At 38.0% G+C, this 27548-nt stretch overlaps 4 protein-coding genes across 15 annotated transcripts in view; 3 read left to right on the top strand and 1 right to left on the bottom strand.

Annotated features, from left to right (window-relative positions):
• Positions 1–6115, top strand: LOC6034756 (NAD(P) transhydrogenase, mitochondrial). Its single transcript, XM_001844979.2, has 7 exons — positions 1–200; positions 269–380; positions 2754–2908; positions 2968–3108; positions 3172–3625; positions 3688–5788; positions 5849–6115. The coding sequence occupies exons 1-7, from the start codon at positions 110–112 to the stop codon at positions 5990–5992; spliced, it is 3198 nt and encodes a 1065-aa protein (XP_001845031.1). The 5' UTR covers positions 1–109; the 3' UTR covers positions 5993–6115.
• LOC6034757 (cilia- and flagella-associated protein 43) lies at positions 6101–27444 on the bottom strand. Of its 10 annotated transcripts, none has more exons than XM_038250033.1 (13): positions 27167–27444; positions 22679–22890; positions 22347–22615; positions 21909–22282; positions 19374–20560; positions 18935–19316; positions 18752–18876; positions 17918–18698; positions 9255–9757; positions 8957–9200; positions 7048–7176; positions 6572–6987; positions 6101–6513 (listed from the first exon to the last, which is right to left on the bottom strand). In XM_038250033.1, exons 2-13 carry the CDS (start codon positions 22711–22713, stop codon positions 6183–6185), a joined length of 4776 nt encoding a protein of 1591 aa, XP_038105961.1. In that variant the 5' UTR covers positions 22714–22890; positions 27167–27444; the 3' UTR covers positions 6101–6182. The 10 variants fall into 10 exon arrangements, with proteins under 10 accessions (XP_038105961.1, XP_038105962.1, XP_038105958.1 ...); XM_038250034.1 differs by having other exon boundaries at positions 22679–22885; XM_038250030.1 differs by lacking the exon at positions 27167–27444 and adding an exon at positions 25382–26555 and having other exon boundaries at positions 22679–22885.
• On the top strand, positions 14993–16990 carry LOC119765663. 2 transcript variants are annotated; one of them, XM_038250044.1, is made up of 5 exons: positions 14993–15167; positions 15237–15363; positions 15419–15745; positions 15798–16293; positions 16365–16990. In XM_038250044.1, exons 3-5 carry the CDS (start codon positions 15708–15710, stop codon positions 16386–16388), a joined length of 558 nt encoding a protein of 185 aa, XP_038105972.1. In that variant the 5' UTR covers positions 14993–15167; positions 15237–15363; positions 15419–15707; the 3' UTR covers positions 16389–16990. The 2 variants fall into 2 exon arrangements, 1 of the variants encoding a protein (XP_038105972.1); XR_005276888.1 differs by having other exon boundaries at positions 14995–15167; positions 15801–16293.
• The window catches only part of LOC6034762 (protein unc-13 homolog 4B), a 53255-nt gene continuing 51474 nt past the window's right edge, over positions 25768–27548 (top strand). For both annotated transcript variants that reach the window (XM_038250017.1, XM_038250029.1), the window contains exon 1: positions 25768–25899. The gene's annotated coding sequence lies outside the window, so the exon portion shown is untranslated. The remainder of the gene's footprint in view (positions 25900–27548) is intronic.

Raw genomic sequence — 27548 nt, 5'->3', positions numbered from 1 at the left:
GGATTCTTCTTTTCTTGCAGACTTTGTAGTCACCTTTAATCGGTTCACTCATTCATTCACTTTTTGTGCATCAAGCAAACGTTGATAACCAACCAGCTGATTGGAAGAAATGCCGCGTGGCATGCTGCGTCTGTGTGCCTATGGAGGCGACGTTATCCTGCAGATTCCCAAGCCGTACCATCCGCTGCGTCTGTTTTCAGGTACGAATGGCAATGAATTTCCATTGTAAATTTAATAAATCTTTGTTTATATTTAATGCATTTTACAGGCAGCGTTAAACTACTGCAAAAAGATGGAAAACCGGCAACAGCCGTTACGGGTATCCCGTATAAAAATTTGGTGATTGGCGTTCCCAAGGAAAGATGGGTTAATGAGCGACGGTATGTATTGTCTGATTGTTGTTAGTAGAGGCCATCCATAAATTACTTGGACCCTTTTTGGAGAATCTAGACTCCATCACCATGTGTACAATTGCCATACAAAAAAAAATCCCTTCCTCCTAAAGTGACCACGTGGCATATGAAAGGTCCCGAGTGCAAACCAACTATTGCGTATCCAGGCTCTGACAGACGGATTTTTTAAATTACGGAGTTTATCAACAGGTTATGCAAAGCAAATTCCTGTAGGGGCAAAAGGGCGTATTTAATGCACGATTTTGTTAGGTTTTTTAAGGTTTTTAGATTTTTTACCTAAGGTGACCCATTCTGAATTAAAAATCTAATGTTTACTTTTCGACCCTTTTGTTCGTCGATTTCCGAACTCGTGTTTTTGTGCTTTTGACAGCTGTCAGCGGTTCCAATTAGCGAATTCAGAATCGCTATTTAGAATGCAGTTTTAGTCGAACTGACGAATCCGCCCTGTACTTGCAGACATCATCAATGTTCTGTTCTCGACTAGTCGAGGAACACCTAAGTTGCATTGTTAAACTTACAATTTTAGTGGATTCCTGAAAATATTTCATAAAATTTAATGACACATGTCAGGCTGACGTTTGGCGATGAAGTGTCAATCCTCGTCAAACTTTTTACCGACATGACAAGAGAAACCTTACCGATGAAACTTTTAAAAATAAATTAAAAAAACCCACCAATATTGTAGACTTAACAACACGGCTCTACACTCAACCCCCGGTGGTTGGTCACTTTTTCGTTTGACACTTTTTTAGTTTGTACCCCGTTGGTTGGTCAAAGTCAAACTAAAAAGTGACGAACTGTCACTTTTTACACGGAGCTTACGCACACTATCAAAACAAACGTTTGTTAGTATGTGTGAACTCCGTATAAAAGGGGTGTCAAACTAAAAAGTGACCCCGTTCGTTTGACAGCAGTTGGTGTCAAACCATCGGGGTTTGAGTGTAGTCTGTTTTGAATTCACAATGCTTTTTATGGAATGACAAACGAAATACCATGCGTCTCCTTTAAGAGGCAGTATTTGTAAATATTGCTCGGGTTGTTCTTGAGGTCGTATCGAGGTGCTCCGATTTGGATGAAACTTTCAGCGTTTTTTTTGTCATACATGAGATGAACTCATGCCAAATATGAGCCCTCTACGACAAAGGGAAGTGGGGTAAAACGGGCATTGAAGTTTAAGGTCCAAAAAACATAAAAAATCTAAAAATTGCTCGCATTTCAGGAAAACTTCATCATTTCCAACTCTCTTAGATGCATTCGAAAGGTCTTTTGGAGCACTTCAAAATGAGCCATAGACATCCAGGATTGGTTTAACCTTTCCTCATAGCTTTTGCAAATTACTGTTAAAAATTGATTTTTTTTAAACCTTAATATCTTTTTGCAACAGACTCCAACACCCATACTCTTGTAGGTCAAAAGTTAGGGAATATCATGGACTATAAGCCTACGGTAATAACTCTTTGGCCAATCGCAGTTTTTCTCATAGTTTTTCAATTTTTCTATAACAAACTTTTTACAACGTTAGTTTTTGCCCTGTAGGCTCCCATAGCGGCACTTTTTGGTCTCAATTTTGTCATATTCGGAATCCTCGGAAAATTTCACGTTAGTTAGATGTAATTGAAAAACTATGAGAAAAACTGCGATTGGCCAAAGAGTTATTACCGTAGGATTATAGTCCATGATATTCCCTAACTTTTGACCTACAAGAGTATGGGTGTTGGAGTCTGTTGCAAAAAGATATAAGGATTTTAAAAAAATCCATTTTTAACAGTAATTTGCAAAAGCTATGAGAAAAAGTTAAACCAATCCTGGATGTCTATAGCTCATTTTAAAGTGCTTTAAAAAACCTTTCGAATGCATCTAAGATAGTTGGAAATGATGAAGTTTTCCTGAAATGCGAGCAATTTTTAGATTTTTTATGTTTTTTGGACCTTAAACTTCAATGCCCGTTTTACCCCACTTCCCTTTGTCGTAGAGGGCTCATATTTGGCATGAGTTCATCTCATGTATAGACAAACAAATGCTGAAAGTTTCATCCAAATCGGAGCACCTCGATACGACCTGTTACACATTGGTGAAAAACTCGCTCTTAGGCTAAAAAAGAAACGAAATATGAATAAGGCTAGTTTAAAATTTGGTATCTCTTAAAAAAAATCTAGGTTGAAAACCTTTTTATGTTAAACTATCTAAAATAATACTGTTATTATTTTGGTGAATTTGGTCAAACTAGTTTTAAAAAATGTCAATATTCACTGACTATATCTAAAATCTGAAAACTGATCTATAAATCTGAAATTTAGCGTTCTAGGGCATCCTATTGATTTTTTATTGCATCGATTCCAGTGTTGCTGTCACGCCTGCCGTTACGGCCACTCTGGTTAAAAAAGGCTTCAAGGTGAACGTTGAAGCCGGTGCCGGAATGGAGGCCAAGTTCCGCGATTCTGAGTATGTTGCTTCCGGTGCTAACATTGTCGACAAAACACAAGCATTCCAATCTGGTCAGTGCTTTAGGTTTAAAAAGAATCTCCTGGCAGTGTGCTAATGTAATCTCTTTCAGATATTGTACTTAAAGTTAGACAGCCAACGGATAATGAGATCGCAGGGATTAAGGAGAACTCAACGCTCATCTCCTTTCTCTACCCAACCCAGAACAAGGAGCTGATCGATAAGCTGGCCCAAAAGAAGTTGACTGCATTTGGTAAGGGTAGCTTTAACGAGTTTACATAGAGAAGAATTAACGTACGATTTTTCTTCTCAACAGCCATGGATTCCATTCCACGTATTTCCCGCGCTCAGGTCTTCGATGCGCTTTCGTCGATGGCCAACATCTCAGGCTATCGAGCGGTCATTGAGGCTGCCAATCATTTCCCGCGTTTCTTTACGGGACAAATTACTGCTGCTGGTAAGGTGCCCCCGGCAAAGATTCTTGTTATTGGCGGTGGTGTGGCTGGACTGGCGGCCATCGGTCAGGCTCGTGGAATGGGTGCCATTGTAAGGGCGTTCGATACCCGTCCTGTGGTGAAAGAGCAGGTCGAGAGCATGGGTGCGGAGTTCTTGACCATCAACATTGAGGAGGATGGCTCCACTGCTGGTGGATACAGTAAGGAAATGAGCAAAGAGTTCATTGAAGCAGAAATGACACTGTTTGCGAAGCAGTGCAAGGAGGTTGATGTGATCATTACCACTGCGTTGATTCCGGGAAAGAAGGCTCCCACGTAAGTTTGATCGGGGTTATGAGTTTTAACACAGAGTTACAATACAAGTTATTCTTTTACAGGTTGATTACCGAAGAGATGGTAAAGTCCATGAAACCTGGTAGCGTGATTGTAGATCTGGCAGCTGAAGCGGGTGGAAATGTTGCAACGACTGTTCCTGGAGAAATCAAAGTTGTGCATGATGTTGTCCATGTTGGTTTGACCGATTTCCCAAGTCGCTTACCAACGCAAAGCTCGACCTTGTACGCAAACAACATCTCTAAATTTTTGCTATCTATAGGCGAGAAAGATCACTTTGACGTTAAACTCGAAGATGAAGTGGTACGCGGTAGCATTGTTCTGCAAGACGGTACCTTGATGTGGCCACCACCAGTGATTTCGGTGTCGGCCAAGCCTCCACCATCCGTTGCTGCTGCACCGGCTGTAAAAGCGGAAGTTGTTCCACCGAATCCATTCAATGAAACATTGAAGAGCAGTATGATCTACACTTCCGGATTGGGAGGATTGTTGGGTTTGGGAGCTATTTCACCAAATCCGGCGTTCACTACCATGATGACAACTTTTGCAATGTCCGGAATCGTTGGTTATCATACCGTGTGGGGAGTGACTCCAGCTCTCCACTCGCCGCTGATGTCTGTGACTAATGCCATTTCCGGAATCACGGCCGTAGGAGGTCTCCTCATGATGGGTGGTGGTGTTACCCCAACAAATGCGATTGAAACCCTTGCGGCGAGTGCAGCACTGATTTCGTTCATCAACATTTTCGGAGGATTCCTCGTCACCCAGCGAATGCTGGATATGTTCAAGAGACCAACTGACCCTCCAGAGCACAACTACCTGTACGGTATTCCGGCGGCAGTGTTCCTCGGAGGGTACGGTCTAGCTGCCCTCCAACAAATGCCCGAAATTCATCAAATGGCTTATCTCGCCTCAAGCTTGTGCTGCATTGGAGCTTTGGTTGGTCTTTCCTCGCAGAAGACTTCTCGACTGGGCAATTCGCTCGGTATTATGGGTGTTACTGGAGGAATCGCTGCCACCTTGGGTCACATGGCTCCGAGTACGGAAGTTCTTATGCAGATGGGTGGGGTAGCTGGTATTGGAGGCCTTATCGGTTCCATTATCGCTAAGAGGATTCAGATCACGGATCTTCCTCAGCTTGTTGCTGCGTTCCACAGTTTGGTCGGTGCTGCTGCCGTGCTTACGTGCGTTGCCACCTACATGCATGACTTCCCCACGTTGGCAACTGATCCTGCGGCGAATGTCCTTAGGACCGCTCTGTTTTTGGGCACCTATATCGGTGGAGTTACCTTCAGTGGATCACTGGTTGCGTACGGTAAGCTGCAAGGAATCTTAAGCTCAGCGCCATTGCTGCTCCCCGGTCGTCATATGATTAATGCTGGCCTTTTGGCCGGAAACATTGGTGCAATGGGTATGTTCTACATGGAACCAACGATGGCTGGTGGATTGGGTTTGCTGGGAACGACGGCTGCTTTGTCGACTGCGATGGGGGTCACGTTAACGGCAGCTATTGGCGGTGCTGACATGCCAGTGGTCATCACTGTGCTGAACTCCTACTCTGGATGGGCACTGTGTGCCGAAGGGTTCATGTTGAACAACAATCTCATGACTATTGTTGGTGCTTTGATTGGTTCTTCCGGTGCCATTCTGTCCTACATCATGTGCAAGGCCATGAACCGCTCCCTGCCGAATGTAATTTTGGGTGGATACGGAACCACGTCGACTGGAGGTGGCAAACCGGCTGAAATTGTCGGAACTCACACCGAAGTAAACGTCGAAGGTTGCGTAGACCTGATTAAGAACTCGAAGAACATCATTATCACCCCCGGGTACGGATTGTGTGTAGCTAAAGCGCAGTACCCAATTGCAGAAATGGTCAACATCCTAAAGTCCAAGGGTAAGAATGTCCGGTTTGGAATTCATCCAGTTGCCGGCCGCATGCCCGGACAGCTGAATGTGCTGCTAGCGGAAGCTGGAGTACCGTACGACGATGTGCTCGAAATGGAGGAAATTAACGATGACTTTAAGGAAACAGATTTGGTGCTGGTTATTGGTGCTAACGATACAGTGAACAGTGCTGCGGAAGACGACCCCAACTCGATCATTGCCGGTATGCCGGTGTTGAAAGTATGGAAGGCTGATCAGGTAACATGAACTCAAGACACCAAAAGATAAAATTCTTACTAACAAAACGTTAAATTTCAGGTCGTTGTGATGAAACGTTCCCTCGGTGTGGGTTACGCTGCCGTTGATAATCCAATCTTCTACAAACCAAACACTTCCATGCTGTTGGGAGATGCCAAGAAAACGTGCGATGCTTTGCTGGCCAAGATCAAGGAAGACGTTTAAACAATTCTATATATGCATGTGTTCAGAAGCTAAGGGTTTTGTTTCTAAGAGTACAATTGTCCAATTCTATGTGAGATGTGCCATCGAGGTTGATTGAATGTGTAAATATATGAAAGAACTGTGGATGGTTAAGTTTATTTCACCCGAAATTGTTCATGAAGAAACCACAAAACAAAAAGCGATAGTAAATCTACGTCTTTGCATGGCGTGCATTAATCTCAACGAGCACGGGTGGGGCAGTGAGGGTTGGGTATGTTTTAAGACGTTGCAATTCCAGCATGGTCCCCAACTCCAAAATTTGCGAGTGTTGAGTCTGAACTAGCCGAACTAGCCTAGCCCGGTCAACGATTGCGCCCATTCTAATCTCCGCGTCTTTCTTATCCGATTCTTCCAATTCGGTATCCTTTTGCAGATGTTGCTCCGTGACATCGACGTTCAGTTCTTGAGTTTGCTTGTCCAACGTTTTGTTTTCTTTTCTCTTGTTGGCAATCCTCGATTCTAGATCTTCGACAGATTTTTTGCTGAAATAGAAATAAACATGTAACAATGTCATGCATATTAATTAAACCAAACACAAACATTTCAATCAGCATCTTCTCCTCGGTGTAAATTGTATTTTCAATTTCTCTTTCAAGCGCCAACTGTCCCAGATCTTCCATCGTTCCCATGGACTTGCGCTTCAACCAGTCCTGGACTTCCTTCGTGATCTTGCACTTCTCGATCATCTTTATCTGATCCCTCAGGTCGCGTATTTTTAGTCGCAGCGCTTTGTGGTCCCACTCCTGGGCGATAATCTTCCGCCGAAACTGAGCAGCGTTGACCATGGCCTTGAGCTTTTTGGCGCCAGCGCGCTTTATGATTACGTTGATATCGTCCACATCGGTCCGGTGGATCAGAATGCAACTGTCGAAGTCGACCGTTTTGCCGGACATGGGAACCTCAATCAAGCCGCGTTTCATTATAATCTGCACAGTCCGGTTGGTGGAGTCATTGAACTGAGAAAGGCAAAGAAGTAAGTAAGTAAGTTGAAACCCGGTGGAAAAAATAAAGAATACCTTTTCATTTAGCAGATCTTGTAGTTTGGTTTCGAGCGCAGAAAGCAAATTTTTCTTCAATGAAACTTCCTTGTGGAAAGCGTTCAAAGCGGCTTCCGAATCAGCCAACTGTATTTCGCAGCTTTTTAACTGAGGGGTTAAACAACAATGTAGTTATGTAATTTTGGTTCGAAGTTACAACAAAAAAAAATTCATAGAAAAAATATGAACACAAAGACACTTAACAAATCATTCATCTCCATTATGAACAATACATGCAAAGATAAATTTTAAACTCAGTTGATTCTCATTGAAACGTCTGTACATATTATTATTTTTGCCTTCCTCACCTCAATGTGGAAAGGCTATGAAATCACTCGAAAAATGAACTTCTTGATTCGACCTCGTAGACCAACCTTCACGGATACCTATCGACTCAAAATCAAATTCTGAACAAATGTATATGCGTGTGTATGTCTGTAAGTCCGTGCACCGAAAAATATGATTATCTCCAAACTGGCTGAACCGATTCGGACCGTTTTGGTTTAATTCGATCCGTCTTGGGTCCCACAAGACCCTAGTTATGCTAAAAAAAGATTTGAACAAAAGTCCGGAAGATTGTAAAAAGTGTGTGTTTTTTTTGTAAGAAAACTCACCATGTTATTTTTAGAAAGGTATTCAAAAGACCTTTCCAACGAGTTCAAAAGATTGAAAATCTGACAACCCTATCAAAAGTTATAAGCTCTTAAGTGTTATTTATACACTATTTAGAGGCCGGATCTCAGATATTTTGATGAAAACGTTGTTCTGATCTATCGTGTGACCCTTAATTTGATTGGTAATCAATACACCTTTTCTAAAACATTAAAGATCTGACAACCCTATCAAAAGTTATGAGCACTTAAATGTTGTTTATTCTCTCTTTTGAAGCTGGATCTCAGATATTTCGATGGAAACGAAGTCCAGATCAGTCACGCGACCTATCGTTGGATGCGTAATGTAAATACCTATCCAAACGAGTCCAAAAGATTATAGATCGGACAACCCTATCGAGTAATGGAGCAATTCCAGCTCAAATCAGGATTTTTTCTGGTACTTTTGTACCTCTCTCCGATTTCAATGAAACTTTTTAGACATGTTTTCCTAGGCTTATATAAGCCATTTTTGTGTATATGGAGCCAATTGTACTCAAAAATGACATTGGAGAAGGGTATATGCTATTTAAATATTTTTGTATTTTGTAACTTAAAAATTATTGAGATACAGATACAGCCGTTGCATCGTATCAAAAAGTGGTCATATACAAAATTATAGGAAATTGGACGGGCTTTCTGAAAAAATACACTGAAAGAAAAATACACGCCACTTCTATAAGATTTTTAAATGACTAAATGAAAATGTTTGTCAAAAAGCCTAAGATGTTACAAAAAGACTCACGAAAAATGCAGGATGCTATGTCTCTCCTAATAAAAATATTTACAAAAATCATTTGATAAAACTGTTTTTTTTTAAAGTGGTCTAAACATCAAAATTTTCAAAACCGTCAGTGGGAATCGATTCCTCAGACAATTTTACATACATGGTTTTTGGAAATTTCTATATGACAGACTTGATTTATATTTATATTATTTAAAAAGAATCAGAAAAAATCGTGATTTGAGCTGGAATTGCTCTATGAAGTTTTATTTAGAGAACATTTGTAGGTAGACATTTTTATTTTCCCAAAAAACTATATCATTGTGAGGAAGGCATCAACCACCTTACGGTGGATTCAGCAACGTTTTTGTTTTTAATAGAGATCTAAAATCTGAAACATGTGGATAATTATTTGATACTGTTGAAACTTTTGCTTCATAAGCAAGTTGTGAAATTAGATAAGAAAAACAGTAAATCGTAAAAACAATTGATAAAAATACTATGCTTAATTTACCCTGAATTCACTCTCCAGCTTAATGCGCCGCATTTTGCACAGCGTTTGCCACATGTTGTTGTCCATGCCGGCGGGACAGTTGGACATTTGATCCAAACCATCACAGGAGGCCAGAAATTCGTTACATTCCGGTGGCAGCAGAATGTTACTCTGCTGGTTCACTTTCTTGGCGGTGATACGTTTTGCCAGATCCTGAAAGATCGAAACAGTGACCACGGCCCTCAGTTGGGCTTTCGGGCGTCGCCTGTAAATAAAATTTGATGACTTTTTGTAAATGAACCTTTTTGTTAAAGCTTACTTGAAAATTTTATACGCGTGGTCCACGATTGCAGATTGTGCTGTATCGGAAAAGTTGATCTTAAATTGCTTATCAAGTAGCTTGTCTTTTGTATTCAGTGTCTCGTAATTGTTCTTGTAATCGTTCACTTTATCCTGCAGTTCACTGGTAATTTCTGTTAGCTCATCAATACACTTATTAACTTCATTGATAGAATCCCTCAAGAGTTTCGCATCGTTGTCGTAAATCAATCGCTGGTGATTGTAAAACGTGTTCCTTATAATACGGATCTCTTCCTCGCGAATGGCACACTCTATGCGTATTTTGTCCAGTAAACACTGTCCAACGGTCGTGTTAAACTTTTGAATTTGATCTTCCAAGTTTTCGGCGATTTCAAGCCTCTCCGATTCAAGCATCTTCTTGTAGCGTGTTCGTTCACTATGGAGAAGTTCAATCTGCTCTTCGTAGTCTTTTACCTCACGAATGTCGGTTTCATTGAAATATTGTGGATCCTTTCCGGTTTCCTAAAAACAATATCACTGTTTGTAAAAGGAATCCCAATTATGAGCTCAATTGGACGAAAATTCAAGCATAATACAAATTGAATCAAATTTCCATACAACATAGTATGGAGATTTTAAATTAATGTCTTTTTTTGTGCATACAAGCCTTTTTGAGATTCTTTTCGACGTCATAAGCGCTTAGGCCAAACTCTTTCGATTAGTTGGTTTTAAATGGCTCTTTTCATCTTCAATAATCTGTACCAAGCTTCAGGGGCAACCGGAAATCAATTTTAAAAAGCTAACATTATTCGTTTCGTTTTGTTTTACGGAGCAAGGTGGGGGACGCGGCCTCAAGTCAGTCCAAGTCCGGTTTCTTGTGGAAAAAAGGGTAGTGGCCGAAATAGTCAAAATCAAATTATTCGCTCTACAGCATTGCCTTGGCGTTCTCGATTGCGAGATTCCTATTCGAAACTAAGTGTCCGAAGGCTTGATTGTTGAGGCAATTGCAAACCTCTTTTTACACTTTAGTTTCCATCCACCCCGGGATTCGAACTGACGACCTTTGGATTGTGAGTCCAACTGCCTACCAGCGACTCCATCAGGACAGGACCCAGGGAGACGACTCCTGCACCTGGACTGAGCTAACGACCTAACCGTTTTAGGTTAGTCCGGGGCCAACATTTACTTCCCGTCCGACGGAAGGCGTGATCAGACAAATCTCTTCTCAAAATTTGCCACCGGGACCTTCTGGGATCGAACCCAGGCCGACTGGGTGAGAGGCAATCACGCTTACCCCTACACCACGGTCCCGGCTGGCCGAAATAGTATTGCATACAAAATGAACACCACCGGAAGATATAGGGGATCGGGAGGGGGAAGGTGAACAGCGTTGCCACATGTACAGATTTATCTGTCATGGTACAGATTTTCAGCAAAGATTTGAGTATAGAATCTGTACGTACAGATGACAGATATTTGGGTCACCGTACTGATTTGTACAGATTTTCAGATAAAACAGATTCTTTCTCAAAATGATATTATTGAATTATCTCAACATTTAAAAACTTTTCATTGATTAAATCTAGTTTAACTTTTGAAACATTTAGAAATGGATCAAGCTTATATTTTTTAACGATCTTAGATCCATTTATGCTAGAATATTTTCTCTTAATACTAACCCCCAGTACGCCGCGGGTAATTGGCTCCCTCCCACTAAACTTTACACACAAGATCCTCTGTAGTTTTAGGTTTTTCTTAGGTTTAAGAAAACTGCATTTACAAAAGCAGACTCATTGCTAACCAGGTTTCAGTACCGACAAGGACCTAACAAAAATAATGTATAGCATTTCGTTCTAATAAAGTTATAACATAATTTCCAGCATTTCCCATTCTTCTCAAAAATGATTTTAAAATGAAGGAGAACACAGGTAAAATAAAATCTAAAATACTTTAAAAATTTAATAAAAGTTGAACTGAATCATACAGAAAATAATGAGTCATAAAGTTTATTGTATTTTTTTAAATTAATTTGAGTATATTTTTAAATGACATGAAAACAACATGATTTTTTTATATTCATAATCTTGCTATTGCATTGAAAGCATTTTTTGCAAAAAAAAGTTTAATAATAAAATTTATCTTTTTAGCATTCCATACTTTACATGCACTAAATTTGAAACATATTTACAACTGCCTTGTAGTTGCCTGAATATTAAAAAAATTAATCCTCGTTTTTCAAAACATTATTATTTGTTTCTTGAAAGGTAACGCCATTATGTCACATTAAACTATTTAATAAATGGAATCTGGTCAAAGTAAATTTTATTGAAAGTTTTCGATAAATCATGTTTTGCACCATCAACTGGGTCAATCGGGACTGCAGTTTGTATGAATATGGATTACAGTCTAACTTAGATTATTTAATTCTTAAATTCCTGAATTCTGAAATTCTGAAATTCTTAAATTCTGAAATTATGAAATTCTGAAATTCTGAAATTCTGAAATTCTGAAATTCTGAAATTCTGAAATTCTGAAATTCTGAAATTCTGAAATTCTGAAATTCTGAAATTCTGAAATTCTGAAATTCTGAAATTCTGAAATTCTGAAATTCTGAAATTCTGAAATTCTGAAATTCTGAAATTCTGAAATTCTGAAATTCTGAAATTCTTAAATTCTAAAATTCTAAAATTCTAAAATTTTTAAATTCTTAAATTCTTAAATTCTTAAATTCTTAAATTCTTAAATTCTTAAATTCTTAAATTCTTAAATTCTTAAATTCTTAAATTCTTAAATTCTTAAATTCTTAAATTCTTAAATTCTTAAATTCTTAAATTCTTAAATTCCTCAATTCTTAAATTCTTAAATTCTTAAATTCTTAAATTCTTAAATTCTTAAATTTATAAATTCTTAAATTCTTAAATTCTTAAATTCTTAAATTCTTAAATTCTTAAATTCTTAAATTCTTAAATTCTTAAATTCTTAAATTCTTAAATTCTTAAATTCTTAAATTCTTAAATTCTTAAATTCTTAAATTCTTAAATTCTTAAATTCTTAAATTCTTAAATTCTTAAATTCTTAAATTCTTAAATTCTTAAATTCTTAAATTCTTAAATTCTTAAATTCTTAAATTCTTAAATTCTTAAATTCTTAAATTCTTAAATTCTTAAATTCTTAAATTCTTAAATTCTTAAATTCTTAAATTCTTAAATTCTTAAATTCTTAAATTCTTAAATTCTTAAATTCTTAAATTCTTAAATTCTTAAATTCTTAAATTCTTAAATTCTTAAATTCTTAAATTCTTAAATTCTTAAATTCTTAAATTCTTAATTCTTAAATTCTTAAATTCTTAAATTCTTAAATTCTTAAATTCTTAATTCTTAAATTCTTAAATTCTTAATTCTTAAATTCTTAAATTTAAATTCTTAAATTCTTAAATTCTTAAATTCTTAAATTCTTAAATTCTTAAATTCTTAAATTCTTAAATTCTTAAATTCTTAAATTCTTAAATTCTTAAATTCTTAAATTCTTAAATTCTTAAATTTTCTAAAATTCTTAAATTCTTAAATTCTTAAATTCTTAAATTCTTAAATTCTTAAATTCTTAAATTCTTAAATTTTAAATTCTTAAATTCTTAAATTCTTAAATTCTTAAATTCTTAAATTCTTAAATTCTTAAATTCTTAAATTCTTAAATTCTTAAATTCTTAAATTCTTAAATTCTTAAATTCTTAAATTCTTAATTCTTAAATTCTTAAATTCTTAAATTCTTAAATTCTTAAATTCTTAAATTCTTAAATTCTTAAATTCTTAAATTCTTAAATTCTTAAATTCTTAAATTCTTAAATTCTTAAATTCTTAAATTCTTAAATTCTTAAATTCTTAAATTCTTAAATTCTTAAATTCTTAAATTCTTAAATTCTTAAATTCTTAAATTCTTAAATTCTTAAATTCTTAAATTCTTAAATTCTTAAATTCTTAAATTCTTAAATTCTTAAATTCTTAAATTCTTAAATTCTTAAATTCTTAAATTCTTAAATTCTTAAATTCTTAAATTCTTAAATTCTTAAATTCTTAAATTCTTAAATTCTTAAATTCTTAAATTCTTAAATTCTTAAATTCTTAAATTCTTAAATTCTTAAATTCTTAAATTCTTAAATTCTTAAATTCTTAAATTCTTAAATTCTTAAATTCTTAAATTCTTAAATTCTTAAATTCTTAAATTCTTAAATTCTTAAATTCTTAAATTCTTAAATTCTTAAATTCTTAAATTCTTAAATTCTTAAATTCTTAAATTCTTAAATTCTTAAATTCTTAAATTCTTAAATTCTTAAATTCTTAAATTCTTAAATTCTTAAATTCTTAAATTCTTAAATTCTTATATTCTTAAATTCTCTTAAATTCTTAAATTCTTAAATTCATAAATGCTTTAATTCTTGAATTCTTAAATTCTTTGATATTTTTTAAATTTTATATCTGGGTATGATTTGAAATTCTAGATTTTAATTTAGAATTTTAAATTTTTTGGATTATAATTTTGAATTTGAAGGATTTTGAATGTATGAATTATTGAATTATATTATTTCATTTTTATTAATTTTTAATTATTAGAATTTTAAAGCTTTGAATTTGTTATTTTTAAATTTTGTTTTGTATATATATTTCTTTTTATTTTTTTAATCTAAGATTTTTTTAGTTTTAATATTTGTTTTTTTGAATCTGTGTGTTTATGGATTTTCTCTTTGGTTTACTTCTTTTCAAGCAAAATACAAAATCCTTCCTTTTAATTTCAAGATTCTGCTTTGTGAGATTCGGCATCAAAAGGCAATTCGGAATTTTCAATATTATAATATCGATTACAAAATTATTGATACATTTATGACTTTCAGTTGCAATAAAATAAACAAATTCTGAATATTTAAGTTTTTTTCACTAGAACTTTTGCAAACAAACTTCGCGCGAAGTAACGTCACGCGAAGAAACGTCTTTCCTTGGCCGTTTCCTGGGTGTTTTTATATGGAGTTTTGCGTTCCTTCCGAGCTGCATATCAGCGTTTAGTGTTGTCATAAGATTGTTCAAAATGCATGTTAAAAAAAAAGTTTTTTACAAAAAATATACCGTACAGATAATGGTACAGATATTCGCCATGCTTGGTGCAGATAAGACAGATTTTTGGACCCTCTGATACAGACGAGCATGTGGTAACAAGGTGAATGAAAATTAGTGTTGGTGTGAGTAGTAAGAACTTGGATGTCTTGAGCAGTTACGGTAATCTAAGTTTAACACTGAATAAGGAAACTCTGAAATTGTGATTGAAAGTAAAAAGGCCCGAAAGAAATTAAATTATTAGTTAATTAAATAAGAAAATGTAACTAATCAGAGATCTTTACAAAAGAAAATCTCAAATCCCTGAATATTTTATTACAACGCCAAATAAGGTAAAGGACCTTGTTTTTAAACCAGACTTGCCGCTTCCAAAAACCAATAAACATAAATGAACAGTTCATAAGATGAACACTTGTCATTAAGACGACTATTTCGTGCCTTTCATTTCGTTAGGGTATAAAGCCTTGCAAACAAGAGTGCATCTCTATCATACCTTATGTACACAGCAAAAAAAGTAGTAAAACACCTGCATGTAATGAAGGGGCATGTAAAAAAATATATGCGATATTACACAGCTTTAGCGGTACTCCCCTACGTTATTTTTCCTAACACCATTTACACCCAATTTGTGTAATATTAACAGCTTATTCCTTTAGAGTGTTGTTTGTTTGCCAAATGTCAAAATCAGTCAGTTTTCGTTTTCGCGCACACACGACAACTGCTCCGTTTCTTGCAGCATCGGTTCCGAACGTTCCGAAACACCTCCGCAGGTGTTGAACCTGTTGCAGCAGCTGGACTTTATCTCGGGTGGACGTCCAACTCCAACTCAAGTTAGACCGGAGGCATTGTGTTGTCGGCGGAAGTTTTTTTTTACTGAAGAAGTTTTCTGTTCTGGTTAGGGAAGGGCAGCAGCAGCACTAAGCAATACTCCGGCGACAGGAAAAACGGCCCCGATCGGCCACCACCTGCAGCGTCACCGGAAATGCCAGAAATTCACTCACGGAAGGCAACCAAGGACGAGGAGGAGTAAGATTGATTATGGTTTTATTTCGCATAAAAACTAATATTCTTTATTTTGCAGAAGCGTCATTTTCATAAAACATACAGTTGATGCCGACCGGGTGTGTGATTACGCGGCAGTCAAGTCTCCGCTGCAGATCACTGCCTGTTCCGGACGGTCTTCTGTTGTGGTAGGATGATGTGATGAATTCGACTACGAGGTTGCGCGTGCTGGATAGTTTTCAGAAGATTCCGTGGCGAATTGTGCTACATTATAAGGGCCGAAAGCAAGACGTACCGGTGCGTGGAATCGACACCTACAGCTAGACCGGAAGTGTCAGCGACTCACACAAACAGGGTGGTCCTCAAGGATGGCAAGATGGATGAGGAGCAGTGCCTGCCCAAGAAAGTTCGTTTTAAACTTAATTTCGTTTGAAAATTTTAATATTCTTTGTTATTAGCAGGGACGTTGTTTACGTAGGTTACGTTCTGTTGGTACCGTTCGAGATTGTGCTCCCGCCGTTGGAACCGGAGGTAGCTGGGACAAGTTGTCGACTGTCGGCTGCTGCGGAAAGACTACCTAAAAGTGAACAAGGTGACAACGACGTCGCGCGTGCCGGATTGTTTCCAGCAGATTCCGCGTCGAACAGTGTTGAACACCGGAAGACAGGAGCAGGCCAGCGTGTTTCCTATGGGTTCACCGTCGAACATGTCGCAGATTTGCGACGGAGAGTGCTCGGACAGACTTCTGCTGTTGCACGATGGCGATCTACCCGATGTTCAAGAACTGGCTGGACACGAATTGTGATCCGCGCAGGCTGGATCTGCCCTCGATTAAGTACATTTATATGGCATCGCGGCAATCGGTGTCTCGGAACCCTCGGAACACATCGATGGAAACCGGAACACCATTCATGCCAAAGTGGTTTCGGAGAAACTTGGCTGGAAAATCGTCTGGTAGGCATTCGAGAAAAAATGCGACGCGGAGGATTTTGTTTCTAACGCTCTTAATTCTCCCCTCCCACCAGGAAGTTATGAAACAACAGGAGTAAACGACAAAGACAGCATGAATGACCAAAACGAGCATCGGAAATTCTACAACAAAACATTCATCTTGGACTAGAACGAACTTTTTTGCGAAGATCTGCAAATCATACAACTCCTGTGCGAAAGTCCCGTTCTTGAAAACGAAAGACGCCCAAGGACAAACACCGCTAATGTTGGCCGTCACGTGTCGATCCTACAAGGCCGTCCTCGAGTTCAAAACGATCATCAAAATCACTAACGGTAATGCGGCTACTCGTGACTCAATCATCTTCTTGGCCGGAAGTGCCCCTGATCAATCACGACAAGGAATTCTTCGCTGCAACGACACCTGTTCATTCACCTGGATCGTGTGGCCTGATCAGCTCGCTGTGTTGCTGTATCGCGTACTGCGTACTGTGACTGCTGGGAAAAGTTCGCCGATAACCAGACCAAACTGTTCGAGTTTCTATAAAAATGGCCATCGACATGGTTTTCTTGACCAAGTTAGTTTCGCGCGAAAGTCAAATTGAGGATCAAGTCCAGCAACACGTATAGAACTTAACGACTATGTAACAAAATATTAGTATTATTCTGGTTAAATAATGCAATAAAATACTTTTTCGCAGAACCGGGTTTAATTATTTGAAATTTACTTCTGAAGTAACCCACTCGATACCTATCCAGGAGGAAAAATAGTGGTCTGTGTAATATTACACGTTTTTTGTGGTACACGCAGGAATGTAAATTTAAGTGTTTATTTTGACCAAGGTGATGTGCATGCTTTTGCATGCGATTTTACCATCCGATTTTTTGCTGTGTAAACTGTCATTTGAGTGAAGGAGACACACTCCTGTTCACAAAACCCATGTGTCCTTTGAAATGTTAGACTCCATTTGATCGTCAAGGCTCCAGTAGATCCTCGATTCGCAACAATGGTCGATACAACCATAATCCAAAAACCGTTAGTTCAACAGAGTAACGAATTTTGTCCGATATCATTACATTATTGATTGACCGAGACTCTATGGAAATTGTGACATATCAAAAATGCTTTGTATTTTTACTGAAATGGAAGTTTCAAATCTATGCACGTAATATTTTTTAAAATAAATTTCAAAATCTATTCTATCCTACAATGCCTAGAAGAGGCCTCTGTTTCTGTTGTGAGTAAGCGCTGGTTTCAGAGTTCATTTTTCAATTTAAAAGGAGTGGGAGACCACTAATTTGCTTCCTGAACTCCAACTAGGCCTTGGGACCACCTCTTAAGACACTGATGGCTCCTAGCTAGGAATTAAACCTAGACACAGCGTCGAGGCCCGTTTCGCATGGCAAAAATGTTGGCTGAGGGGAAGTGATATTATCACGAAATTTTATTTTAAAGCCAACATTGCTAACGGCGTCGAGGTCCTTACTCATGCCCAAGGAATTTTAAAAAGCTAACATTATTACAATAAAATTGCCTGCTTGACATTACCAAAAAAGGTCAATGTGCTCAAAAATCGGAATAACAAAAAAAAAATATTTTCTCGGTTACAATTTTACAAACTAGTCTTACCAAGCAGTGCGGTATGGGAGGAATTTTCTTGATTTCATCCTCCCATCGATGCTCCAAAACTCCATCCATCATCATCATGAGCGCGCGATCCTTGAAGTCATCCGCCATCAGCTCCCGTTGCCTTTGTTCTCTCTCGGCCTTTTGCTGGGCCAACAAGTTTTCCATGCTGGGCGTTAAGTACGGTGCAACGGATATTTCATGGTTTTCGGTTTTGAGCGTAGATTCAGGATGTTCATCAGGTTTGAGGCATGGGTCAGAAATTGGTTCCTTTTCAAAATCACGCGTTCCAAGCAACTTCGATATTAACGACAGTTCACTTTGTATAACTCGTAGTCTGTTGTTTCGCTTCAGAACAACGGCCATTTCTGCGTCTTTCATCGCTTTTAAAGCGTCAAACTTTTTATTGAACAAATCACGTAACCTCATCATTTCCACATGTCCATAAACTTGTTCGAAATACAGTTGCTGAAAAGTTACAACCTCTAGTTGTTCGTAACGTAACGAAATGGGCTCCATGTAAAGATGCGTTGTAGTTCCGTTGAGCGTGTAATACTTTTTCGTTGCAGCGCGTGATAGGACATCAATCACATTACCATAGTCCGGATCACGATTCAAAATTGATTCCAGTTGGTAAGTAGGCGTTGGCTTCCATGGCAGTAAAGCGTCGTGGCTGGCCATGAGTTCTGTTTCGCGATAAACGATCATTCTCTGCATAAACTGATCATCTCGTTCGTTTGGAAGGGAAGCGTAGTTTTCCACCGCCAACTTCGTGAAGAATGATCTGTTGGATTTAAGTATGAAGTGTAAGTTATTTACCATTTTGGGTATTATTACCTGACTCTTAAAGGTTTACGATCCATGGTGTTCCAGCAGTATTGAATGATTTTTTCATTGATAGCCTCCTGCATGACTATGTAATCAAGAAGTCGTTGATGTTCAGCTTCTCGATGTTGTTTCGCCTGTAAAACATAACATAATGTAAGATTAAAATTTTAGTTAACGTAAAAACCGACAAACCATTTCTTTAAGATGTTCTGTAACTGAGGCATTTAAGTTGAAAGCTTGAATGGGCAACTGTTCCTCCTCGGTTGCAATCTCGTTAGCATCCAGCAGATCCCTCAGCATGGTCCGTACCACTTTGAAGTCTTTGATGATCTCCAGTTTGACGGGTTCACAGTCCAACTTTTCACTCTCCAACCGGCTGATCTTCTCCATATCTATCCACCTGGTGAAGGTAAATCCTTTCGGAGTGAAGCCTTTTGTGGGATTCATGAACATTGATGCCACGTCATCCGTCTCTAGACTGAGCTTGAGTTCAGTGTAACGTTGAGCGTTGGTGGAGCTCCGATGCATTTTGAAGCAAACCAAGGAATTATTGTGTCCCAGTGAGAAGATGTACCTTAAAATTATGTGATTTATGAAAATCTGCCAAATTACTATAAAGTTGATTACTTACTGATGCATCAGATCACATCGCATGAGTTTGGCGCCCATTTTGTTGCGATCGTGCGCGATAAAGTACGCCAACAGTTTATCAGACTTTGTTTCGTAGATGGTCACGAGGCCGTCGATGCTCCACGTGGTCATATGGAACTGATCTACGCTGATTTGAAAGTTTTGCACCTGGTGTTTCACTTTGATTGTCGAGCAAATCTTTGCAGTTAGTTTATTGTCACTGCCATTGTTCAGTTCTAGAACATCAATTTCACTCGACAGCTTTCTGATGGCATAAAACTTTGAATGGCATGAAGGTTTCTTTTCTAGTTGTGTGTATTGATGTAGAGATATGCATGAATTAACTTGGCGGCTTCCATCGGCCAATGAAATGGTCAACTGCATGATTGTTTTTTGAACAATATTTGATTGATCTTCTTGAACCAGGCATACGATCTGCATGTACTCTTCACACACGTTGAATAATGGTGAGATGAGATTTGCTGTTGTTTCAAAATGGTGAATTATGTCCATTGAGCTTCCAGGAAGTCCTTTAATAAAGAAAATGTTCCCATCGACGTCGAAAACTGCCATGTATCCACCATCTTCCGAAAATTGTATGTTTGAGATTGTAGCGTGACTTAGATGAAACTCGGTTAAGGGTTTTACTTCCGTTGGATTGTACACGGACAACAAATGAACAATTCCAGTATGCGTTCCAACAGCGACAAAAGGAAGTGCAGTATTTTCTTTAATACAACTCATCTGGTCAACGGAGTACGAGACTAGCCTTGCTCCAGTATTACCTTCAATCACCATCAATTCATCGAAGAAATTCATTGCCACAAGATACTCTACCAAAGGATTTACCGGAACGAAATTTGTCAGTTGGCAATCGAGGGCTTTAATCGTGACAAATTCGACATTTCGAGCATCATTATCAACCACAGTTCGTACAAGCCGGCCTTCGACAGTCGTTCCATACAAACCATCACTGGCAGAGTAATACAAAAGCAGGGTAAATGTTTCCGGTGCCCGCATGTTCCACAGCTGATTCCAGACGCCCTTCTGGCGCTTATGGAAGCTGATACTGCCATCCGTGTCGCTGAGGAACAGCCCACCTTTGCAGTAGAATAGTCGCGGAAAAAACGGGCCTGGTTCGTCGGCTGGTTTAATAATCTGATTCGCTTGGCCGGATGTAGCTGAAAACTACGCAGAAAATAGGATAGAACGGAAACATTGCTGACTTATTAGGAATAAGTTATTGATGCAATCTGAATCACGATTTTAATGTTTTTCTAAAACAAACATGGCCAAAAAATGATTCTTTAAGAGGTGAAAAAAGCACTTCAAAGCTTCAAATTTTGAAATTTGATGTACTAATTTTGCACCCTCAGCCTGTAAATAAGCTCTAGCACTCTTCTTATTACTACTAGAACTTCATAGAGAAGCACCTTATAAACATAAAGATACAGAATATTGAAAATTTAAAAATATTTGTATGGACAATCAATAGAAAACCAAAAATATTACAAATTTTAGTAAAAAAAATGGTTTTAAAAATACTTGGTGAAACAATTAAAAAGCATAAGCATAAGCATAAGCATAAGCATAGGTGCCCACCCGCAGTTGCTACTCCGTTATTGACCAGGACCTCCAGAAGTTACATCCACGAGCCGTGGAAGATGAGTGGGTGCTATCTTTCCTCGCTTCGCAACTTCTCAAAGGCCCCTATCATGCTGATCAATACCGGCGCCGGCCACGACCAGTGGTAGAGTCACGGGAAGTGGATGGGAATGTTAGTCCGATACTTGAGTGATAGAGACCGCCTAATCGACTGCTTCTCCGACAAAGTATCACATGAGTTTTGAGGGGTTAGTAGATGGGTATGAGGTCAGGATTCACGAGTGGCAGTGATGTGACCATGAGCATTTTGTTTATCGGTTGAAATTTTTAAATCTTAGGCAGCCGGCTGCGGAAAGATAAACTAGTGATGATTTAGAAAGTTTTTTTTAATCGAACGAGTGCTATGGGCTGGACTTATCAGTATATTTTACTGTTTCTACAATTTAGATAACGCGAGCAAATTTCAAATCTCCTCGCAGCACACAATACACGACAAAAATGCGAAACAAAAGGCACACTCAAAAAAAAATCACTTTTCACTCCGAATATTTTTTACGACCACGCTCTCCCTTTGTCAATTATGAACTGATAACGCTGCATTTTCAGATGGCAATTTTCTCCTCGCAGCACACAATACACGACAAAAATGCGAAACAAAAGGCACACGCAAAAAAAATCACTTTTCACTCCGAATATTTTTACGACCACGCGCTCCCTTTGTCAATTATGCACTGATGACGCTGCATTTTCAGATGGCAATTTTCTCCTCGCAGCACACAATACACGACAAAAATGCGAAACAAAAGGCACACGCAAAAAAAAAATCACTTTTCACTCCGAATATTTTTTACGACCACGCGCTCCCTTTGTCAATTATGCACTCAAAAAAAAAAAAAAAAATACTTGGTGAAACAATTGCGTATATACTTACACTATACACACTTCCGAGGCGGTTAATGACCATTAATGTGCCATCAATTAGAAATGTTCCGTCTAAGGGTGCTTCCTCCTTCCCGAACGGAAGTTTCAACGGCTTTTCAATCAATCGGCACAAACGCACATTACCGTGCACTTCCCACAGTGTTATCTGGGCTTGACTGTAGGCTAGCTGACAAACCGTCAGCATAGATGCCGGACTGCACGAGATTGACTGTTTTTCGGTTTGCATTTCCGTTTTGCGCCTTATTAGCAGTTCCTTGTTTCTCCAAACGTACACTTCGATGCAGTAATCCGGTAAACCGGTCAGCGCCACTAGGTACTCACTCTCCGAAAAGCATAGCGAGATATAGCTGAGCGTTTTATCATCTTAAATATAATTTTCAAGGTTGAGAATTGAGCTTCATTATTGCTTTAAAAACGTGAATTTTACCCCCTTCCAAAACAAACAGCACCGAGTTGTCCGGATAGGCCACGATGAATATCCTCGGCTGGGGACAACTTTCGGCGAATGCGTAAATGTTGAAACTCTTGTGTCCATTCAAGCAGGACACGCCCTCACCGCTGGCCCGATCGGTCGCACGATAAAAGCTTTCCACCTGGGTATTGACGTTGACCAGCAGGATGTGGCAGCCGGTTCCCATCGCGATCGCTTCCTTTCCCACAAAACATGCCGTGTGGACATCGTGGACCTTGATCCAACTGTAATAATTAGTCAGTTTATGGGTTATGAACTATACAATTGATTTAGAACAAATGTTATACTTGGTTTTAACGCTTGTCATATGTTTCAACGACATTGTTCCAGGTTCTTCATATCTTTCAATTGAACTTCACGAATTACCAATCAACAAGAAAACGTTTCCATGGTGAGCATGATTTTGAAATACAAGCATATCTAACATCGAACAACACGCTGTAACGTGTGCCTTATCCAGATAAACATTCCAGATCCAGGTCGAGATAAACATTCTGAACTTTAAAAAAAATATTTCATTGAATGTTGATGAATATTTCGAAAAAAAACGGAGAGCATACATAAATAAGGAGTGGCAAACGTCCGATCATAACTACCATTGTAATATTCTCTATAGATATTATTTAGAAATTATTTATTAGAATTATTTTATATAATTCGTACCGAAATTCCATGTAATATGAAGATTTACTAATATTTGCAAAACAAACAATAAAGCATTTTTAAAGTTGATGATGGATTCAAAAGACTGTAATTTGTAACCAGAAAACTTTCTATACCGTCAGTGGGGGTGACATTGGGTCTGGGGGGTGAGATTGGCTCAAAGTGATTTTTTACGGATTTGACCATTTCTCAGGTACTTCTCAATGAAACTAAATTCTGTTAAAACGGTTGTGCAAGGGACATCTCAAGATAACTTTGCTGAAAAAATCTCGTTCCTAGAACAAATCCTGTCATTTTAGCAGCTGTTCAAAATTGAGGTACGTTTTTGGCCAAAAATGACCTCTCGAAAAACCAAATTTTTAAAAATGTTGTTGGAATTGATCAAAAAGTACCCAAATATTTGAAAATCTCAACTTCAAACATTTTAGCATGTCAATACGATTCCCTCGAACAAGAAACACTGTTGGATGACTTGTTTTTGCCATATCTTTTTAATTTGAGCATCATTTTAGTTTCATTTGACCCAATGTAACCCCCTATAAGGGATGGGATTGGGTCAATTTTCAAACGATTGCCATTCAAGGTAGAGTCCATCAAATCACACCATATTTTGGGAAAATGTTAGTACCGTAATCTGGGGCGAATCGGGACTACATTCTGAATAGGGACAGCAGTGTTTAGAGCACTTAAAGCTTTTATATTTGGAAATGGATGTTTTGGATTTTGGATTTTGTTGGACTGTTCTAACCGAAACCAACCAGAAAAATCAAAATATTGTGGTTTTTGTTATTAAGAAATTACGAGAGGTGTATCGTTTTTGACCCATAGTCACCCCTACTGACGGTACAACTCAATTGATATAATTAAAAAGGTATTTGACCCGCTTGACTAGAATGCTTTACATGATTGCACAAGAAGTGCAATATTTCTCTCCTTTATTATTGTTCCTACGAGGTCGCGCGTTCACGCCTAATAACACACCGCGAACCGTCGCACTGTCACGCATGATTTTGGCTTCTAACTAAAATGGTTGTTTCCGCGTGACCGTCGGAGGGGTCTCTCTTTATTTTTGTCCGCGTCTCTTACCCATTGACGCTCGTATAACAATTACAACGATGTGAAAATGCCCCTTCATACCAGGTGGCCCCCAGCGGATACCATTCTTTACGATAAAAAGACAAGTTCATTTGCCCCACCCAACTTAACCCTCACGTGGTAGCCATAAGACAACGTGGAAAATAAATAAGTCTGAAGGTTGACATTGAAAATTGCTTGAATGGGTGGTTTAGTGATGTAATGGATTGATAGAAAACTTTTTTATATTGTTGCACTTTTTGTAGATCTAAACAACTTACTGTCAGTTTCCAACTTGCGTTCCACCAGCATTGCCAGAGTAATGAGTCACCTGCAATGAACTGGCGGGCGGCTAGCGGGATTTCGAGCAACACGTGAAAATAAAAATTTGCATAAACGTGGTAGTATTAGTAGGCCGCGCATTGGTTGAATGTGTGCGCGTTCTAGCAAGTGCGGCACCAAGGGACAATCTATTATTTGTTGTTTAGGGGCATTTCTATGGTGACCACGGAACCATAACGTCACGGCTGGCTGATACAACGAAGATGTTAGAATGTCGGATTCACTCAACCGTGCACTCCCCATCGTACGGACGGACCGTAAGTAGGGGTGATTCCTTCTAGAGTTGCATACACCCTATCAAAAGTTATGAGCACGAGACCGAGCCAGAATCGACTCGAGGCTCGAGCCAAGATTCTCACTTGGTATGAAGTAAAATTTAGAGACATAATATTTTAGATAATATATCATTGTTAGGAAGGCACCAACAACTTTTAGGTGGATTGAACAACTTTTTTTACTGAGCCACGTAGCTTAGTGGTCATGTTTGGGTAACGTTTCCCCCTAGTAAACGGTAGATTTTCAAGACACCCAATTACTAAATAAGGAAAGGTGGCAAAATTCCTAGAATTTGAGAATTTGGTACATTTTTTTATTTCAGTGTAATGTATCATCACAAGCTGGACCTTATCACGATACCTTAGGGGAGACAACCTATGGAATGTTAGCATTAACCTTAACATGTTAACATTAGGTGATCAAATAAATTGCCACTGAATCCGCTTTGTTAATGCGGCCTGTAGCTTTTTATAAGTTATCGGAAAACTGTACCTTAAAAAATGTTCGTAATTTAATTTCAGGACCTAACAAATCCCAAAAGAAAGATTATTATTTTGAATTTTGGATAGGTTATAAGGAAATATCAATAAAAAACAAATACAGGTACAAAACGATTAAAAGAAACTTAAACTAACCTCACCGCACGGTATCCATGATGACCGACCGACGTCGACGATGCTCTACACTTTGGGTCGCGTCACGCGTCGTCCAATAGTGTTATGGGCATTTTTCTCGTTTGTTTACGCTGTGCGGGTGCGCGGGACGCCATTGTGTCCAGAAACGACCCCACGATCGTCCAACCAACACTGGCACGACGCTCCCCCCGAAACAATCGCATACGGCATTCACTGTTGGGTCCCCTTCGGTGAAATGGAAAAAGTAAATTGACATTATTCCAACTAGAGCAGCGATCCCACAAGTGCGCGCGCGCTTTGATCGCGGTTATTCCGATGAGGTTACGACGACGACGACGACGACGACGGCTATGTCGGATATTCGGGCATAGAACGCGCTAGTCCAGTGGAACAGGTGTCTCAAAACGATGGGTTGTTGCGCGTCAAGAATAGTGGATTATAAAGTGATTGTGTGCATCGAGGTTGTGTGTATGTTTAATTTCCGTAATCAGGAGATGATAAGACTGATCTGTGAGCAGGTAGAGTGTACGAAAGAGTGATCTCGGTCACGGCAGTAGTGTCATTTTGCACTGAATTAGTTGGGTTAGCTTCATTCTTGTGTCAACCAACATTCAACAAATAAATTCTCAGTCTGTGGAAAGATGAGCAACGTTTTAGTATATTTTTTAATTGAGCAATTGAAAGTGGCAAAGTGACAGTGTCGAGTTGTGATACATATCTGGATCTCAATTAAGGAAATGAAAATTTTTAAATTTCACGCAGACAACGGAAATTTGAGCAAAGTGTCTAGAATATAAAAATGTGTTGAATATTGAATAGTATTGGTTGAATTATGAAAATTCAAAAAATAAGTGCTTTGCATGATTATTGAAAAAATGAATAAAATATTTATTTAGCATTTTACAAAACAGAATTGTGATTATGATTTCAAAGAGACAGAAATATTTTAATCAATCATATCACCTCATAAAAATGCACAATTGTAAAGATGTTGAATTTCCATTGAAAAGCTTAATTGTAAGCCTGAAGTCTAAGTATGAGCTCGACTGGACGAAAACTCGAGTAGCCAAAGTCAACTACATTTTGTATGTAATTTTGTATAGGGGTAATTCTCCGCCAACTCACACAGCAGTTTCCCCGACCCCTCTTCGATTTGCGTGAAACTTTGTCCTAATGAGTAACTTTTGTCCCTGATCACGAATCCGAGGTCCGTTTTTTTTGTTTTTTTGTCCGGAGGGACGGTACGACCCCTTCCATTTTTGAACATGCGAAAAAATAGGTGTTTTTCAATAATTTACAGCCTAAAACGGTGATGAGATAGAAAATTGGTGTCAAAGAAACTTTTATGTAAAATTAGGCGCTCGATTTGATGGCGTACTCATAATTCCGAAAAAACGTATTTTTCATTGAAAAAAACACTAAAAAAGTTTTAAAAACTCTGCCATTTTCCGTTACATGACTGTAAAAAATTGGAACATGTCATTTTAAGGGAAATTTAATGTACTTTTCGAATCTACATGCGTTTTTTCATTTAAAACAAAATTTTTCATTGCAACATTTCGTGTTTTTTTTCTAACTTTGCAGGGTTTATTTTTTAGAGTGTAATAATGTTCTCATATTGTATAGCAGACAATTACAAAAAAATTGATGCACGATATATTGATTTTACGAAAAATGTTTTAACCTCTTTTATAATTTGATATGAATAGACTTGATATTTTTTTATAAATTCGACAACATACAGCGGTATAAAACTAAAAGCACAAAGAACCTCCTTCCACATACCTGTGTTGTTGTTAATTGCAATTGAAATAGGGGAAATTTAATTCGTCAACACTTCCGCCATCCAAAACAACCGATGTAGTAGATTATATTTACTTTTAGTTCCTTATCACTTGAATGTGTATGATTCAAAGGTCATAAGCCTTATCGATTGACTTGTCTTTTCGCGAACTATTTCAGCAGAGGGGTTTGAATTTTTTAAATGTATGAACTTGTGCCATCATCGTTTTGTCTGACTGACTGTATATCTTCCCAGTGAGTCAGACACGTTATATAGCTATAGGGATAGATCTTTATAGATTTTCCAATTTCTTCATGCTTTTGACTATGCATCATGTTGCTTCCTCCTTCACATGATAGAAGAATTTCACTCTGATAGGACGTA

Source organism: Culex quinquefasciatus, chromosome 1 (genome assembly GCF_015732765.1).
Source record: "Culex quinquefasciatus strain JHB chromosome 1, VPISU_Cqui_1.0_pri_paternal, whole genome shotgun sequence".
Lineage (NCBI taxonomy): Eukaryota > Metazoa > Arthropoda > Insecta > Diptera > Culicidae > Culex > Culex quinquefasciatus.
Note: the sequence above shows the minus strand (reverse complement) of the source record. Positions and strands in the feature narration are given on the sequence as shown.